The sequence below is a fragment of the Perca flavescens genome, chromosome 13, assembly GCF_004354835.1.
Source record: "Perca flavescens isolate YP-PL-M2 chromosome 13, PFLA_1.0, whole genome shotgun sequence".
NCBI classification, from domain to species: Eukaryota; Metazoa; Chordata; class Actinopteri; order Perciformes; family Percidae; genus Perca; species Perca flavescens.
This window is the reverse complement of record NC_041343.1, coordinates 27,624,751-27,643,592: the sequence shown is the minus strand read 5'-3', so window position 1 is coordinate 27,643,592 and position 18,842 is coordinate 27,624,751. Positions and strand designations below refer to the sequence as shown.

At 41.1% G+C, this 18,842-nt stretch overlaps 1 protein-coding gene across 7 annotated transcripts in view; it reads right to left on the bottom strand.

Annotated features, from left to right (window-relative positions):
- zbtb16a (zinc finger and BTB domain containing 16a) overlaps positions 1-15,662 on the bottom strand; it is a 157,416-nt gene extending 141,754 nt beyond the window's left edge. The window contains exons 1-3 of one of the 7 annotated variants that reach the window (XM_028596439.1): positions 15,590-15,662; positions 9,118-9,311; positions 1,933-3,256 (exon numbers count right to left, since the gene is read on the bottom strand). In XM_028596439.1, coding sequence (XP_028452240.1) covers positions 1,933-3,167 — 1,235 coding nt within the window. In that variant the 5' untranslated portion in view covers positions 3,168-3,256; positions 9,118-9,311; positions 15,590-15,662. Of the gene's footprint in view, positions 1-1,932; positions 3,257-5,509; positions 5,564-5,761; positions 6,100-6,557; positions 6,755-9,117; positions 9,312-15,589 lie in introns of those variants that run through there. The other 6 variants (XM_028596441.1, XM_028596443.1, XM_028596440.1 and 3 more) reach the window with 6 other exon arrangements.
- Positions 15,663-18,842: the final 3,180 nt, after the last annotated feature.

Below are 18,842 nucleotides of genomic sequence, written 5' to 3'. Positions count from 1 at the left end.
GTATTCACATCAAAAGAATCGGGCAGATTGACAGGCCGCGCACAGAAAAATAAAAGCACCGACTTGATATGCTATCAAATGACCCTCATCGGAATTTGTAAGGACACGAGGAGCGTCTGAATTATCAAGTATCTCAGGGTAGCACAGCAGACCTTTCATGTGAGGACGGCAACGCAGACGCATGATGCAATGTTTGATTTCTACACTTCAGGAGGCCGTCAGGACAGCGCATACAATAATAAACAGTGTCGTGTCGGTGTATCAACCAGTCTAAATTAACCCATTAGTATGCTGTGGGGAGAAGCGGGAAGATCAATGCATGAAACGGTTTGGAAATCTCCTTTGATACAAGATTTCCCAGCTTGAGCGAATTGATGAAATTCCTCTTGAAACACAGGCAACCATTTCACACGCCAGACTTTTCACAAGACAGAGACTAATGTAGCCTGTCCTTTAACGCTGCGAGACGGCATCACAGCGTCTTACACAGAAGCTATACTGCATGTTAAAGTTGTTGTTAAAACCAGCTTAGGAAGAACTGATCATAAGCAGCACAAAATGTACTTCTACAGTTGCGGTTTAAAAAATAAAAAAGGACACGTAATGTCAGTCCGTGCAATTATTATTCAATGAATAATGAGCACTCACCATGAAGGCCAGATACATTTGTACACTGCCAACTGCAAACACTACGAAGTATCTGGCTACACCTCTCATATAAAACGGAGTCAAGACCACTGCACACAAATTGGTGTAAGGCTGCAAACAAGGACATTTCTCTTTGGTGTAAAAGCCATTCTGTCATATCAGTATTTTCTTAAGACACATTGAGACAGATTTAAAAACAGAGCAGCTTGGACTGAAGAAGTTCAGCTCTTTTCTCTTAGCCATCGAAAACAAGATAGCGGCTCAAGTACGAGGGGATGGGTGATGGGATTCAAAACCTCAAGTGAACTTTAACCATTGTGCATTCCTATTGATTTAAGCAAACATTACAGGGTAAGAAGGTGGCCTTCAAGGAAGAGAAGGCCTGCAGTCACAAAATCACTGACTGCGCAAAATCCACAAAGAAGTGATGCAACTATACATTCCGCGAGGTGCTTGTACGCTGACTGGGCTTAAGCAATTTCGACAGATGCAGAGATATATACAATGACACACAACATATACAATGACACTTTTGATGGTAAAAGTTTCCAGGCCTTAATTTATTTATACACATTGACTGAAATAGCGCTGCACTGATTTACTGCCACTCCCCTGTCCTAGAACTACCTCCTTGTCTCAGAGCCCAGGTTCAGCACTAATTTCCTGGGCTGACCATCTACTCTAATTATCAAGCTAATAAGGGACCCCCTTGTGCAGTTATGGGAAAGGGGAGGTGAGCTGAGTCCAGGATGAGGGGGTACCACTTTGGTAAGTGTGTGTGATAGCTGCCACCCACATCTTGTAAGGCATGACTAATGGTCTTAGACAATGTTACGACAGCAGTCACCTGGGCAGGTCTGGCACTTATTCAAGGAGTGGATCTTTGGGCCTGAGCCACACAGAACTAAGGTTTGTGTCCGTACTAAGGTTTACGTCACTTATAAACAGAACAACTAATTTATTTCATTCTCCACAAACCAAGCCTTAAAAAGATTTTTTTTTCCTCAGTCAAAAACAGGTGACTTTCACCTGGGGGAGCCTTATAAATGAGTCCCTGTTACCCAAATAAATCATGTTAATATGTATTAGTAGTAAGGTGTTTGGTAATTGTGAGGCCAAATGACTTTCTGCTGGACATAATGCTAACTGCCTACGTAATTTTGCATACACCATGAAAAATGTGATTTCTTTTTAAAAGAAATTGTGCTGAAAGGCTGAAAAGGCCCAAACATTTCAAGGCTAAAACAATATGCAAGCAGCTACTCAAAATAAAACTTGGCTTACCTGTGCTGCTCTACAGAATCGTTATCTGGTAGTTCTGCACCGCAAACATTGCATCGTTCGTGCTGGTTCCTGCCGTCTGGTTTCATGCCCACTGCCAGCTCCCCGAGCTTGCTGAAGAATTCTCTCTGGATGAAGCTCTGAGGCAGGAGTCCCCCGTAGGCACTGAAGTCCATAGACATGGCCAGGGCTGGGGACATGGGGAGAGCGGAGGCCATGGATGCCGGCATGGACATGATGCCATCTGATTTATGATTGACAGGTAGGGAGTACATTGAGGCAAAATGTTTCTCCGCCATTCCGGCCATTGCTTCCAGCCCCATCTGGCCGATATCAGCTTGAGGGTCGCCCATGCCGTCATCGCGGACGTGATGTAGCTCGCGTGCACTGGTGATTACGCTGCTCCTGGTTGGTGTTCCTGGACCGTCTCGGTTCCTGTCCTCCCCACTTCGCTCTCCGTTGCTGGAGGCACTGGACTCCATGTTTGGAGGGCTGTTATGGCCGTTGCCACCCATGTCCACTTGCATCATTTCGGTCTTGATCTCAGTCATCAGGTGGTGGGAGTTGCCGTGGAGCTGCTCACCCCCAAAGCCCTGCTGGAGCAGAGACTGGCCAATGCTCATCAGGCTGTCCACAGCAGCTTTGGTGGGGCTCAGGGTAGAGACACCGAAGGATGTAGACACAGAGGGACTCTGGTCCACCATGCCAGCCATGATGGCGACTTGCTGGGTACCTGACTGATAGGGATTCTCCATGGAATGCTTTTTGAAGTTCTTGGCTCCATTGTGGCCTTTGCGCTCATCATCCTCCTCCGTGCTCCCGTCATTAACATTGATCTCCACGTCATTCTCATCTGAGGACTGGATGGTTTCCAGGATCTTGAGGCATTGCTCTTCCAGGTATTCAATCTCCAGGATCTCTGCTGCATACAGAAGGTCATCTAAGTCCTCGACCTTGGCCTGGAGCGTGGCAGTGTAAGCATACTCCAAAATCTGCTGAAAAGTCTTTGGTGAAAGAAAGTCCAGGGTGTAATGCTGGCTGCTGCGGTGGAAGAGGATCTCAAACATTTTGCTTGTGCAGGCTAGCACTGTCCGGTGAGCGTGGAACTCCTGGCTGTCTACCATGATGACCACATCACACAGAGTCCCGGCCAGACGCATCTGGTTGGCCTTCTGCAGCAGGGCAGTGGGGTGGTTGGGGTTCTGGAGCTGGATCATACCCATTTTAGTTAAATCCATTATGTCGATGCAAACCACGAGGCCGACTCATGAGGCTTGCCTTCTCCGCTCAGCAGTGTTTTTAGCCGTCTTTGTAAACAAGATGAAACCTGGAGGGGAGAGGCAGAATGAAAATAAAAATCTGACACAAGAGCAAAAAATGATGTGCAAAATAAATCCACTAGTCTTTACACTTCCAAATGCAATCCTCATTTTTTTTCTTCTTCAATATGGATTAATGTTCTTTTTTAATGAAATGCAAAACAATGCATGAATATGAAGTCAATATGCCCAAATAATCCTATTTCAAAAAAATATACAAGGCAAAATTATTAATTACAGTTTGTAAAGAAAATTAATGAATTTGTCGATACATGTATTTAAAGTAAACTACAATTCATTTTGTAAATGGAGAGTGTGAAGCCAGTGGAGTTTCAATAGCAAACATCCTGCAGGGATGGTAAACTGTGCAGTCGCATTGTTCTCAAAACCAGCGGAGAGTATTGACTGTAGATTTCTGAAGAGAGACAATTTGTGAGCTGTCCAACAGGCTCACCCTGCATACCAATCAGTCCAGCATATGTTATGTTAAAAAGATGTCTTCATTTGGTTATCTGATGGCGATGTACACACAGTTAAACAAGTGTGAGCTGTGGTTTTTCCACTGCTGCTTGGCTCACAAAGGCCGTCAGCAGCCTTTCTGAAATTAAATAGCATCTTACTCAGTATTCCCAGCACAGACAGGAGATGGGAGCAGCGGCCAGAAATGGATGGAAAGGAAAGCAGAACGAGGCAAAAGAACACAACACTGCAGCACCAAACACCCTGCTCGGCTCTTAGGCACTGATGCTGAGTATCCAAATGAACGAGTGTCTCAGTAACTACTTAACTTGTTTGGTCCAAGTTAACAGGGCAACGTGTTGCTCCACCTCATATCTCCCAAATACTTCCACCGACTCTAAGCTGATGAAAAGAGGGTTAAATTAAATAGTCTCCCCACTAGATGTCTTTTAAATGAATGACTGTCTCTGTGATTACCGTTAACACAATCATTCAACCATCATCATGACCTATACACTGAAACAATGCTTTCTTCATTGTTGCCATTACATAAACTCTAAATGAATGGCTACCAGCTAATTGCATCCATTGACCCACATCTTGGATGAGCTCATTGATGTCCAATTTTTATCTACTCAATTTTCATTCAGTGTATATGGCAAACATGCCTATGACAATGACACATTTTCACTGAGTTCTGTTCATCATTTTCTGTTCAGAGAATCTTCTTAACTTTCATTTTCAGAATCTTCAATTTCATTTTCGGGGAGCTTAATTTTTCTTTTCAAAAGTGAGAAAATAAAAAAAGAGAAGTTTGTGAGCACTTCTTTTCCTTCCCCCCACGCTTGAGAACAATACACAGGCAGGAAAAAAAAAGAGGACGTATCATCAGCCTTCCACCTAGAAGACGACTTTTCTTCAAAATAAATAAATAATATCAGTAATTCCCAGATATGCAAGCTCACTAAAACAATCACAGAAGCCTATAAATCAAAACATGCAGACGTTAAGTGATGCTGGCAGCTATTGTTTGTGTTGGGAAATAAATAGTCTTGCTGGCATTTGGGACACTGGACAGTTTTTTTTTTTTCGGCTCATTGATAAAATCGATATAGGGAGGTAGGTCATGATGAAACCGCAGGTTCTCGTCTAGCTGAGCTCAGCCTTCCAGTGAACAGAGGTCATGCCTAAAACCCCGACATTATCTTTATTACAGGTATGCCAATATAGCTGCGATTTATGGCCGCCGTAAATGATCAATGCTTGTTGCGCTCGGTGGGCTTTCAGCCAAGCGGTGGCTTCCCTGGGACACAATGTAAAGTTGCTTTGTAGGGTGGGGGGGGACTTTATCGCGTCTGTTGGCTCTCTATTAATAAAAAGGACAGGGCTACAGTACGTGCGTCTAGACATCAGCGTTAATTTTTGGGCCAGCCGCACCAGACAAATTATACAGCGCGTTATATGCATTATGCAAAACATCACGCACTACATTAAGTACATTAAGCCAGGAGAGATTCTCTCTCTCTCTCTCGCTGGAGGACAATGTAGAGAGCTGACAATAAGCAAATTAGGCCGACTTCACAGTAAAGAAGGCAGCATAATCAATGTGATCACGAGTTGTCTGCCATAGCGCGCCTTGGCGACCCAGCCACAACAAGAATAAACAGCGTTCAATATTCCAGACCACGAGCCACTCTGACAGACACAAATGTGGAGAAAACGGCACAACGTCCCTTAGGGGGACAATCAGAGGCATTTTTTTTTTAGAGCGTGCTAAAAAGAAAAAGAAAAAAGTAGCCTACACGAGACAGACAGCTGCCAGAATCTCTCGCCGATTCAAGCCAGCTCTCCTCTGAGCAACGCACAGGTGTTCGTGGCTGAACGAAATACTCAAACACTGGCTCTCTGCGATTGATGAGAAGGAGGGATGGTGTAGAGAAAGACGCCTTAATGATAAAGAGCAAAAGAGTGAAAGGGGGGGGGGGGGGAGAAGAGAAATCAGGCAGTCTCGATAACAAATCAATTTGCTATTGCATCTGTTACCAGTTCCCCACCTCGCAGCGTGCTGCGCGTGCTCCCGCTAATCGATTCTCGGTCACCAATCAGACATCTAGTGGCCTGTCAATCAGTTGTAGTGGGACTGTAACAGTGACTGGATTTTGGGTTTGTTTTCCAGTGTAAAAGACCAGTGTCCACAGTCCTCACCGTGATGACATCACGGCTAAAAGAGCCACACTGGTGTGTGCGCCTGGAGACACAAGGGACGGGCAACAGTGTCGCTGTCTAACAAAATTGCACAATTTCCCCATCAAAACGAGCAAACGCGATTTCAGTAAAAAAAAAAAGTCACATGGAGCGGGGCGTCATATGTTGTCTGGCTCCCCGGTGAAACAGCCAGACCTCACGTCCTCTAGCTGCGATCTCCAGAATACTAAACCAAACCGAGAGAGAGAGAGAGAGAGAGAGAGAGAGAGAGGGGTGGGGGGTTACGTCAACCTTAACATCTCTAAAAAATTGACTACCGTGCGTTAAGGTAAACTTCAACACCTTGCAGCGCAATCAGGGGAAGAGAAAAAAAAAACACTTGTTTTCATCCAGCACTCCGGTGCGCGGATCCAACTTGCGTGCCAAAGTCGCGGTTTACTGTTAACTTCAGCGTGAGGTTGAACGGGGACAAGCCGAAAAATAAAATAAATAAATAACGATCCCCCAGCGCTATAAATGCATCAAAAATATCCACATGGTGAATGAAAGTACACAGAGAAAATAGTGGTAGACGCATGCAGAGCAGCGGGTCTGGCACTTGTCGCCGGGAAACTGCAGCTGCGTTTAGCCCGCATTGGTACTCACCTAAGTTGCACGTTTTGATTCCGTATAGTGTAGGGGGAGTGGGGCTACAGCATAGTAAGGCAGTTCGCAGTACCCGCTCTCTCAACACGCACTAACTCCTTTCTTCTCTCGCCTTACCAAATCAACACGGCGCTGACGTCAACGCAGCCAGTCAGCCAGACGAGCAGCAGGCAGGCGGGCAGCCGGCTCGATCTGCGCTCCAGCCGTACAAACACTAAGGAAGTGAGACACCTAGGGGGCTGTCTCATGTCAAACGGCTGTGTTACAGTAGGACAGTGAAAGGTGAGCGACACTGCCCTCCCTCCACCGGTTTGAACGCACACAGCCTACAGTTGTTTCTCAAACTCCAGCCAGGGGCAGACTTAATGGTTTGGAGGACCTGTAGGAAAAGTCAATATGGTTACTCCTAAAGCGCCCCCCTAACCATTTATGTAAATGTCTATTTAAATGTGAACACTACTAGTTATTTTTTTCCTTTCTTCTGTGCTTCTTTTTTGTATTATTATTATTATTGTGTAGGTCTACATGTATCTGTCTTCCCTACGTTGCTGGATAAATGTCGCTCATTCCTGCAAACTATGAGTGGATGTTAAGAGGATGCTGAAATCCATGGACTAACCCCCTAAGACAGTTATGCCTGTATTGTGTCTCTGAACAGCTGACTGTACTGTTTTATTGCAAAGGAAAAAAGAAGTTAAAAAAAGCTATTTTCTAACCATTTTCAATTTACAGTATTCGTTGAAACCATAGTTACAGTAGTTGCGTTTAAGTGGCAGCAGAGCACAGCGAAGGTGAATGCAGAGATTATCTGCAGCTGATCCATCCTCCACTACACAAGATACATTCCAAAGGTGCTTTAAAAAAACAAAATCACATATTTTATCATTTGTTTTGAATATTCACAAAGGCGGTATTACTATCGCAAGCCAAAAATATGTGTAGAAAGATAACAATGTATTGCATCTCCACGGGTTAACATCTTTCATCTAAAGTCGTTAAAAGGGTTCCCGTTCATTTTCAAAGTCTGGGAGTGATTGACTGGAGGACCTGTGTGGAACCAGACATCTATTTTCATTTGTTTTCTTTTTATTCTATTTTAGTGCCTCATTCTGCTTCTTTCTCTGTTCGAACTTTTTTTACATTCTCCTTCTTTCTCAATAAACTACTACTACTATCGTTATTGAATTTGACACTAGTATGTTTAAACAAATGCAAAGCCATGAAAGACAGGGAGAGAACAGATTAGATAAAATGATTTAGTAGCTCAGTAGGGAATTATATTATTCATCACTTAAATGCATAATGTTCAATTATAGAAACGTTTGAAAGGCTGCCGATTCATCGTTCCTCAGTGGGGACGAAAACACATTTTGGTCAAGTGGCTTGTAATATATTACAAGCAAAAAAACACATGGCACAAGTCTAATGTTGAGTGCTGAAATCCGATTTTCATAACAAGGGCAAAAACCTTGGATTTAAAGAATCAAATGTCACTTTCCTGAGACTATTGCAGAAGTTCTGTTGTTTTAAGATACTGACAGTAATTTAAAGAAAAAAAACATGACACAAAAGAAACTGCACTGTGGCACTTCTTTTGTTGTTTTATTAAAAATATGTCCTTAATGATCAACATAGTGAACGACTCTCATCCTGAGGGTTTTGCAGGGCATTAACAACCCTTAGCTGTTTCTTAGTGTAGCTTTAAGTTTCCTCTTTCTTCTTTTCTGTTGACCGATACCCAGGAAGCAGTGGATGGCACACCTCATTATTGTTTGGCCCGATATAACTCTTGGGAGTCTTTTATCGTAAAAGCATACTTAAGAGTTTCTCTGAAAATAAACTTGATTGATACTTTCGCCTTAATGATAATCACTGAATGGAGGCAATTCTTTATACCAATGGTTTCATTTCACAAGATTTTAATTCTATCGTTATGTTCCCTTTGAGTTCTTCTTGTAAACTTTTACTTTGAGTTCCAGAAGTCAACAGTACAAAGTGCTTTATTTTTTTCTGTTTGGTTTAAAAACCACGGTTTAAGCAGTAGAAGAAAGAGGAGAATATGAGCACAATGTGTGTGTGCCAAATTATATCTTTTCTGTTTGTTTGAACAGACATTTATGTTCTCTATTGGCTTTGTTGATCCCCAAATATTTATGTAATGCCACCAACAAATCAGAGCTTTCAATTATCCATTGAAATATCTCAACACGTCCTAGATGGACTGGATCATAATTCATGGTTCGTCAAATGATCTATTCTTATTATTTTGGTGATTCCCTGACTTTTGGTATAGCGCCACCGGCTGGTTGACATTTTTGGGTTTGTATTTTGAGTCTTGTTTTGAAAAGGAATATTTTCTGCTGTCATGCTCACATAAATATTACAGTTTGGAGATTAGATAAGATGAAATGCACATGTAAATAACTGACTTTGGTCAATGGGTAAGGCTCATGTCTCAGTTCATAGCTAGAGTGGAAATACTGAGGTCAAATCAAATAAATATTTACACTACCAATGACTGACTGGAAAAAAATACATCCAGCTGAGGGTTGCTGAGTACCTGATATGAGGAGCTTTGCCATGCGGTGCAGGAAGAACCATTTGAAAAAATACTGCTGTAGGACCGAGAAGCTGGGAGGGTCTCATCATCCTTCGGGCCTCAGGCTCACATCAACACTTCACTGACTGAGGCTGATAAAGTGGACAAGTCAGGTCAGAGCAGACTATCTGAGGGGAGGAAGGGGCGATCAGTGTCTGCAACAGATCAAACGTGGTCAATCAATCAGCAGTGGTTGACAGCACACTCTGGTTTGTGGCGGTGTGCTGAGGAGAAAGCATTACCATTAATATGAACAAATAACAATAGTAGAGATGGTCCTATACGAGTATCGGAAAAACCTCCGATACTGCCTAAAATGCTGGTATCGGCAAGTCCTCGAGTTTATGTACCAATCTGAGACCAAGTAATTTAGACCCCCAAGAAGATCTACTTTAAAGTAGTTTATTTATGTTCTTTTTCCCTTATGACCGACTGTCGAACTGGATAATAAAATAAAGTTGTACAACATAATTTTTTTGTGTTTGTTCATGTTTCACAAAAGGTTGAAAACAGCGAGTACGTTGACATGCACACAAATATTCCCAACAAATATGTTGGCATGGCCGCTATGTGTGTGTGCGTGGGGAGTGTTTGGTAGAGCGAGTGAGAGAGTGACAGCGATTAGCTTCAGCGCGAGTACCGACTCTGGAGTCATCGTCAGAGAAACAAAGTGTCTCCCCTGTGACCACGGTGGGAAATCTATAGCAGGAAAAGTTAACTCTCTCCTTGATTTAATGTTGTTTATGGAGAAGGAGAACCAGGAAATGGGTAGGGGGAAATGCAACGCTACCAAGCCACGGCCGAGCGATGTGCGTCACCGCGAGGTGTAGTTAAATTTTTCGAGAGGTGCACGTCAGGCTACGGCGTAGGGTCTGTGTCTCAACATATGTAGCCACGGTGTACATTTAACGCAGAAGCATAAATCATGCTTAAGGCCCCAGTATGCTTTAAAAAATGTGATTGTCAGATTGTCAGACTGCAACATTCTTTTACAGTTATTGGCCAGCGGGTCCAATGTGTGACAGTAAGGCAGGGTTGAACTTCTCTCTTAAATTAATTTGTATGATTTATTGTGTTGAGACTACAGAGACACGCACAAGAGAGAATTCGGGGAGGCAGTGGTATGCAACCAAAAGAAGGCTATGACGACAGGTTTTAACACCACGCCATTGAGTGTGGCCATTCTAAACAGGTATAAACACGTTTGTCTTTAGATGTGGTCGGACCACATAACATATGACCTTGTTGGTTTGAAGCATACTGACACCTTAAGTTACTGTTACCTTTTACTGCAATTGATGATGTTTTAACACTTCTCTACAAGATTGCTGGTCGATCAATCCATCAGCATCAGACTGTCACTGCACACACTGGCTGACAGTTCAGGCAATTTGAGCTTGCTGTCCTGGAAATATGGACATTAGTGATAAGGAATCACATCAAATGTCTGAGAAACAATTGTTTAATTTTACTCTGACAAAAGAGTATTAAAAATTGACTTTTGTTGCTTGATTTGAAGCCCTGTGGAGGCTCGGTAAATAGGCCGTATGTTTTATTGTCATCACTACTTACTTTTCATCATAGCGACAATGGCTACAACCATAGATATGTATATTTATTATTTATATTTATGTGTTGTCTGACACTGCCAAAGCAGCACTAAAAGAAATATAGCTAATGTATGTGTGCATTCAAAAGTGAATTGGAGCAGACATTTAAAAGTAATGCAAAAGTAACTTTCCCGAGTATATAATTACTTTTACATGCAGTAATTACTTTAAAGAGAAGTAACTGGTAACCGTAACTAATTACTAATTTTCAGTAACTTGCACAACGTACACTGTACATCTAGGACAGCATCCATTTTCTTTTTTAAATGCAAGTTTTTGATGCTTGAATGGTTTAGGTTGAATGGCTGCCACCATCTTGGGTCCACCAATTTTGGGCCAGTAGGAGGAGGACCTGTTGGTGGTCAGTTTGGGATGAACATGCAGGAGCCACTGTGGCTGACAGGCTGTATGGGATATGGGTCAAACAACCAAGCACACACAGTTTTGATATCTTAATAATTCTCAAAATTGCCACTAAGACTCATGTTGTTAAAATGTTGTTCATTTGCCAACCTGTGAATTGATTTGTACAAATAGTGTGTACAATCCTAAATGGGTAAATATATTTAGTGTAGAGTGCCTATTAATTTCTTGTACAATACAACCCAGTATAATATATTGTTATATTCATATCTATGTCCTATTTGCCACTGCAGCATTGACCTACTTCACCCATTGAAACCATTATAGCTTCATTTAGTCTAATCACTGCCAGAATAAACGGTATTATGGTAACTTTCACAAAACCAAAGATGTTGGTGCCAGACTGAAAAACGGAGTAGAAGCTTTAATTCAATTAGATGATAATGTAATCCATGCTAGTAAACAAATGTGATAATATTGGTTTGGATGTAGTTTCTAAGTAGCTAAGATAATTGTCACTTAGTTTCCACTAAAGCACATTTCCTCAGCCAAAATGACTACAATTCTAAAAATGTCTCTGCGCCTATTTAGTTTCATTTTAAAACAGCAACAGGTCTGGGTTCTTGCACCGGGTTTTGAGTAGTCACACAGTTTATGGCTGTTTCAAAACGGTTTGAAGGGGAGCTTTCAGTGAAATCTCATTTCCTCTAAAATACAGTGGTGCTCTGGGAATTTTTAGATTCATCCGGGCACGGATCACAAAGTGTTTCATTACCTTTGAGCTGCGCGCTGTGCAGGCTTACCAAGGGATAAAGAAAAAGGCACTCCCTTAATCTGGCAATAATCCACCGTTTTACTGAGGGAAAGGAAGATGAGGGCTAAATTATAAAAAAACAGATCATCACTGCACTTTAAAATATTACCAAGAGTTAGGGAAAGACAGCTTGCCTGGAGGAAGTTTTGGTTTGTAGCGGAGGTTAGAAATGTGACCATTAACTGTCAGTGAGGGGGCTCCTGTGGGTTTCAGTCAGAGGTTGGTTATCTACAGCGGGATGCATGGGCTCCCATTGTGTTCCCACAGCTTCATTTGTTTTTCTGTGGAGGAAGTGTGATGATCAACTATAAAGAAACGCAAATATGAGTTCTATATTGCAAAGTGTTCCATTTAAAATTAAGTTGCAGAATTATTAGTAGTAGTAATGGCAAATAAATGAGTGTTGTATATATATATATGTTACTGCAGTTTCTGGTATCGATTGGTGAAGTGCCCTCCAACTAACCTTTTATGGTAATTAGCCGTTTTCTCTGGCTATTTGAAAAGATCAGATTTCTACTTTAATCTTGACAATAATTAGAGCAATCAGAATGATCAAACTAAATGCTTATGTAGCAGACGAAAGGGCGTAACTTTGGGTTCAACACTGGGGGAGATCTCCACTTTTGAGCAAAATACAAATTTTGAGCGTCAAACACTTCATTTTCTGCATTCTGGTGAATTTTTCTGCAACAATTTGTGCATTTTCTGCCTCAATTTATGGTGCAAATGTCTTTATTTATGTAAAGGAAATTATAAAAGGTTTTTGGGGTGGGTTGCACTGGCCAGTTTTGATTATTTGGGGGGTTGTAACCACCCCATCCCCCCTGTAAATTACGCCTGTGACTGAGATGTGTCCCGAGGAAGCTGAAGGTACAACAAAGACTTGGCAAATATGTAATGGTATACAATTTAATTATTGATACAAAATGACGACAACATGTAAAAATGTTTTAAGCATGAGGCTGAACAAATTCTGTATTTTTCCAATTGTCATCAAACCACATGAAAAGAACTGATCCGACACCTGATACAGCTTATCCCTCCATAGACCACAGAGCTCCATCAGTGAGCCACAACATGGCACCGGGTGGTTTATTTCATCTTTAATGTTTGTTTATTTATTGCCATGAGCACAGGCTTTATTATTATTTAAGATTATTTTTGGGGGCCTTTATTTTGACAGGACAGCTGAAGACATGAAAGGGGAGAGAGAGGGGGGAATGACATGCAGCAAAGGTCCGCAGGTCGGAGTCGAACCCGGGCCTGCTGAGTGCTTTATTTCTAGCGTATCCCACACACACAGTCCTGCTGCCATGAATACTCAACTAGAGAAAAACATTTATATTAGTCCACAATTAAAAATAGTCCCCAACAAATCCATTATTTACTCATGTTTGAGTAATGTTTGCTAAAAGCTACAGTGCTCAGCTGTTTTAGTAAATGATTGAGCATTTATTAAAAATACAACTGTATGCGAGTAGGAATGTATGGCTCGGGGCCAAAAGCCACAGACAGGCATGAAGTTGGAAAAAGACGGACTTACACATTTTGGTGTTTTTTGTTGGCAATAAGAAAAATATACAATAACACAAGAATGATCTTTGGAATTTTGTGAGGTTTACTGATTTAAAAAAAAATCATATTCGGTGCGTCTAATTCTAACAGTTGCTCTCAAACCATTTATTTCATGCATTATTTAAATTATTACTATACTGTTTTTGAGTTTCTATGCTTTCGTAGCGATTTATTCTTCTTGACGGTGAAGCACAATGTAACATTTGACAAGTGCTAGCCTTTATATAAAGATTAGGTTGGAAGATGTTTGAAGAAGAGAAAGAATTATTGCTCTTGTGTAAATAGCAAATTTGGTTGACCAGGCAAACCTGGGTAACATTTCTGTTCTAATGAAGGAAAGTATTTCAGGTTAACATGTTTATGGCTTTGCTGACCATTATCTTTGTCCTGTGTAGGCATTGCGCTTGGAGGAGGTGTGTGTGTGTGTGTGTGTGTGTGTGTGTGTGTGTGTGTGTGTGTGTGTGTGTGTTTGGGGGGGGGGGTGTATAGGCCCCACACAGTGGACCTTTGTGAAACTCTGCCCATGCAGCCAGTCTGAATGGACTCTTTTTACACTTGTGTAAACCTGGGGGTGTCTCCGGCACTGAGGCCACGCCCATCTGACCCATGACCCTCACCTATGACCTGTTGCTAGATTTGGTGGGGAAGTACTTTTCGTTTGCCATGTGCTCATGGGTAAAGCCAAAAATCACAGTTAGGATCTTAGTTTAACCCTCAGCCTCTCAAATACATGACTGCAAATAAAGTTTACACAACACTTTGCGCAGTTGATGGTAAAGATTAACCATCACTTTTTTTTGTTGCTGCAAGATTTAATAAATAGAAATTTTACAAAGTTTAAAGAAAGTTTAGGTTAGAAGACAGAAACAGGGATAGCAGATGTCTGAAAGTCCAAATAAATAATACTAATCTACTACTAGTGCTTCATCCAATCAAAGCCAGTTCACTTTAAACCTTTCTGACCCCTGAATGACCAAGCTTCTTGTGTTTACTATGTCACTCACACTCACACACACACACACACACACACACACACACACACACACACACACACACACACACACACAGGGTTTGTGTGGTCAGTTTCAGGTGAAGAGTACCTTGACCTAAGACAATCATTTCTTAACTAAGCAATTATAGACCATTACAACAATCGGTTGGGTTAAAAGGATGGTTGTAACAAAGATGATAAGTTTGCAAGTGAAAAAACAATAAATGATCATCTGAAGATAACTTTGTCCCATTGAGAGGCAGAGTGCACTTTGCACCTCACAAAGCAATAAAATAAATTCATGATACATACTGAGGTTAGACCAATATATTTGTTTGCTTACATACCAGCTCTACATCTATTGGCCAAATATCTTATCTGATATAAAGATTTATTCCTCCCTGACACAGCTACATTGCAAAAAGGAGGAGAAAAGAATTTATTTACTAAAGAAAAGATTCTTCATTTGCAGTTGCTCTTGGGTTAGAGAGGGCCTCAACAACTGAATAAAAGCTGGGCTGGGTTACACAACCTTAAGGAGCACTTTCAGAGCATTATACAGTTCCCTACAGTAGATAGAAGACTCAAGTGTTTCAGAGAGTTTTCAAACATGACAAGATAAAGTTCACGGAGAAAGCAGCATGACATTTCTTTGGGTTATGTATCCTTCTCTTGGTGTTCTACAAAGCAAAGTATTTTCAATTCAATCTGGGCATACCCTGAAGGCAGAATTTGGACATACCCCATTGATCAGGGTGGTCGGTTCATAGTCGTTCTTGTGCTTAATGTAGGTTTGTTGAATCATTTTATCAGTAGGCCTATTAGCAGTTGTTTCACCAAAAACATCTAAAGATCATACAAAACTATTGAATGAAATCAGATTGTATTTGAGAGCAGTTTACAAGAAAGCTTTGTATTTCTTGGCAATATTCAGTTGTAGTGAAAAAGAAAAAGAAATCCCATTAGCATTGATGGACATTATAATCAATTGGTTGAGCATGCTTAAAGAAATGTACTAAGTCATCAAATGTGTCATGGTGTATGCATCAAATAATATGATTAGCATTGTAAACTCACCATAAACAGGCCACATGGCAACAGATTTGTCCACTTCTAACTTCCTGGAAGTAAGACCTGAAGTGATCTGCCTCTGGAAACTGCAGTGCCCCCTAGAGATTTTTTGGGGGGCTTGCATCCTTAACCAAGTGCTTAAAGTGGCTCAATCCAGTAGCCTGGTTGACACCAGACCCACTCTAACTGACTTGCAGAGCAAATCTCAAATTTGCCGGAAGTCCGTCAGGGTTTACCCAGGCTATCAATCCAGTTGAGTTAAATATAATTTAATTTTCAACAAGATATCAAATCAATTAAATGGTATTTATAGTGTCAAATCATAACAAGTTATCTCAGGGAACTTTAAAAACAGAGTACGTCTAGACCACACTCTATAATTTACAGAGCCAACTATTTCCCCCCAAGAGCACGCATTTGGGCGTAGGGATTGGTGCCAAATTTAATACTTTTAAGGCACCGACCGTATTGCCTCTAAAGTATTGAGTATTAAAAAAATACTATACCCAATTTTAAAACCTAAGGAGTAAATCTCATCAGCAACATGCTTCTACCAAAATCTAATAATGTTTGTGATTGGCTGTCAACGTTACACGTTGTAGACTGACTTCCAGTGGCAGGGTTGGGTCGAGCACACCCATCAAAGTTGATCAAAGACACACACTGCCTTTTGTGATGGCATGGTAGCAGTGAAAACATCAAGGTATGTATGATCTGAAGACCCGAGGGTGGACATTTTGATTCAACAAAACTCTATTAGCAGCTCCAATCCAAATAATAGGGACGGTATCCTTTTGAAAAGATTGTGGGTCTTTTATAGTGAATATAAAAATACTGGATGTGTCTTTGTGATATCTAGCCACGTTGTTGAAGAAATGTATGAGTTAGCATTGCAAGCAGCCATGGCACTGATACAAAAAACCTGTGGGTATGTAAATATATGTATGTGACAGGCTGCCTCACTCATTTTTTTTAGGGCAAGACAACATTAATGTGATGATTCATCCTAGCTTTAAGCTTGTATTTTCACCCCTGACTCAAAATAAGTAGAACAAAAGTAAATAAAATAAGGTTTTCTCTGCAGAGGGCAGAGAAAACATCATATCTCTGGAAGTTTTATCTATTTGTCTGGACTGTATTTATCTGCATCTGTGCGTAAACAGCCATCTCTTTTTCCACTATATTTGTTTATATTTGCAGAAAAAATGATATCAGAGTTAATTAAAAGAGAGCTATTGTTTAGTGATCGTTTCAATATCATCTCTCACATACAGTATGAATTTCTAATTAAATTCTCGGTTCATTAACGCAGCTTCACGGCCTGAATCTATTCTGGTTTTGACAGGTGACAAACAGGAAAAGGAGTCTGGCACAAACCTGCACAGACAAACACAAAACCCCACATGGACTTTGGTGAGGTAATTTTCTCATTAATAATTAACATATTTAAACCCATTTACACTCTTCAGCGATGTGAGCTGATCTACTTGGTTGAAGAAATCACAACAGAAAAGTGGTGATCTGAGAGGAGAGAGCCCCAGTTACAGTCTGACAGGAGATCAATTCTCTCCCATGCCTGCAGGTAGTCCTTATGCAATGTACAGTGAGAGTGGATGAGGCAGACATTGACCAAATAAATCAGGGGGATTTCACTGTACATCGACCAGAGTCTCTCCTCAGGGAATCCCGTTCCACAGGCTTCACATTTGTGGGAAGTACGTGGGCCGTTATAGATGTGGTCTAAAAGGGAAAGGGATGCAGATGCAAGACTAAATGTGCTGAATCAGTGTGCGGTAAGCACTTGAGACTAATAAGATATAAATTACATTCAATTACATTCAATTATTTTATAAAAAACAAAATTGCTGGGGCATTTTCTTTACTTTTGGGCAGAAGAAAAACACATTTGACCTGCAATACCTGTTGGCCACTTGGGGGCAGTGGAAACGAGTACTGAACTCAACAATGACATATTAGTATCATTACCTTTTCCAAGTCTAATGACTTGGACTCGAGTCAGTCTCAAGTCACAAATCTTTTGACTTTAGACCTAATTTGACAAATTACAAATTTAAAAAAGACTTGAAACTGGACTTTGACTTTAACACCAATGACTCATGACTCCGTCTGGACGTTTTGTTCTGTGTGAGCACCGTGGACAAACAGGACAGTGATCTGAATGCCAACATGATATTATGCCAACATTGTCCAAATGGCTTTAATTTTACTTGGCCAAAAGAGGAAAACTAAACCGACCGGCCTCCGGTTCCAAAGCCAAGTCCCTGCGGACTGAGCAATTGCCACCCAATAGTAAATAATACTGTATATTGCCTTCCTTTGGGGCTTAATCATCAGTGATTTAACAGCATTTAGTCCAATTATTGTGTTTTTTTTGGTTTTCTATGAATCACAAAAAAATGTTTGCCATACCCACTGAAACTGCAGTAACCATACAATCAGGATACACACACACACACACACACACACACACACACACACACACACACACATTAACACACCTCAATTCCTTCCCAGTGTCACTGTGTGAATTTGTTTGTCTACCTGTGTTCAATTGCCCCCGGTTTGATTCCCTCCATCCTTTCTTGACCGGCTGCTTAATAGCCTCTTTCCTTTCAGATGGGATTGCATTGACATTTTGGAAGGGCCAAAAAGCCCACAGATAGACTAGTTTAGTAGGAGGTCCGTGTACTTAAATTAATCTCACATCACTGTAATGAGTAAGGGAAGACTCAATGGTGAAATGGTGTTTGAAGAAATAAATGTGGAAAGACAGGCACTAAGGAGAAAACAGGGGGATTGAGAGAAAAGCAAAAAGAGTAAAATGCAGGTCCAATGACTGCTATAATGTTGTATTTGTTTCAATGAAATGAATGAATCCATGACATCTCCCAGCAATACTACGTACAGTAATACTCTGTGACACTTAATCATATCCAAAAGGTGCAGTCAGTGCAGTGGATGCACAGTTATATTGATCGGAAAAAGGAACTGAACAAATTCATTACCCCTGTTATTGTTCACAAAAGGAACAATTATGTTTAACAAAACATTCCTTAAAGAATAAACCTCTTCATCAGTCTATCCTGTGCTGTCCTGCTTACTCGGTCTTTTCTTCCCAATCAAGTCTACTTTCACACAAGAACCTGTAGTGAAAGAGACTGGAGGCTTGGACTCTGTGCATGCAGAGGGTGACCCAGTTAACACAGACACGGAAATCCCTATTGAACTTGGGAAATCC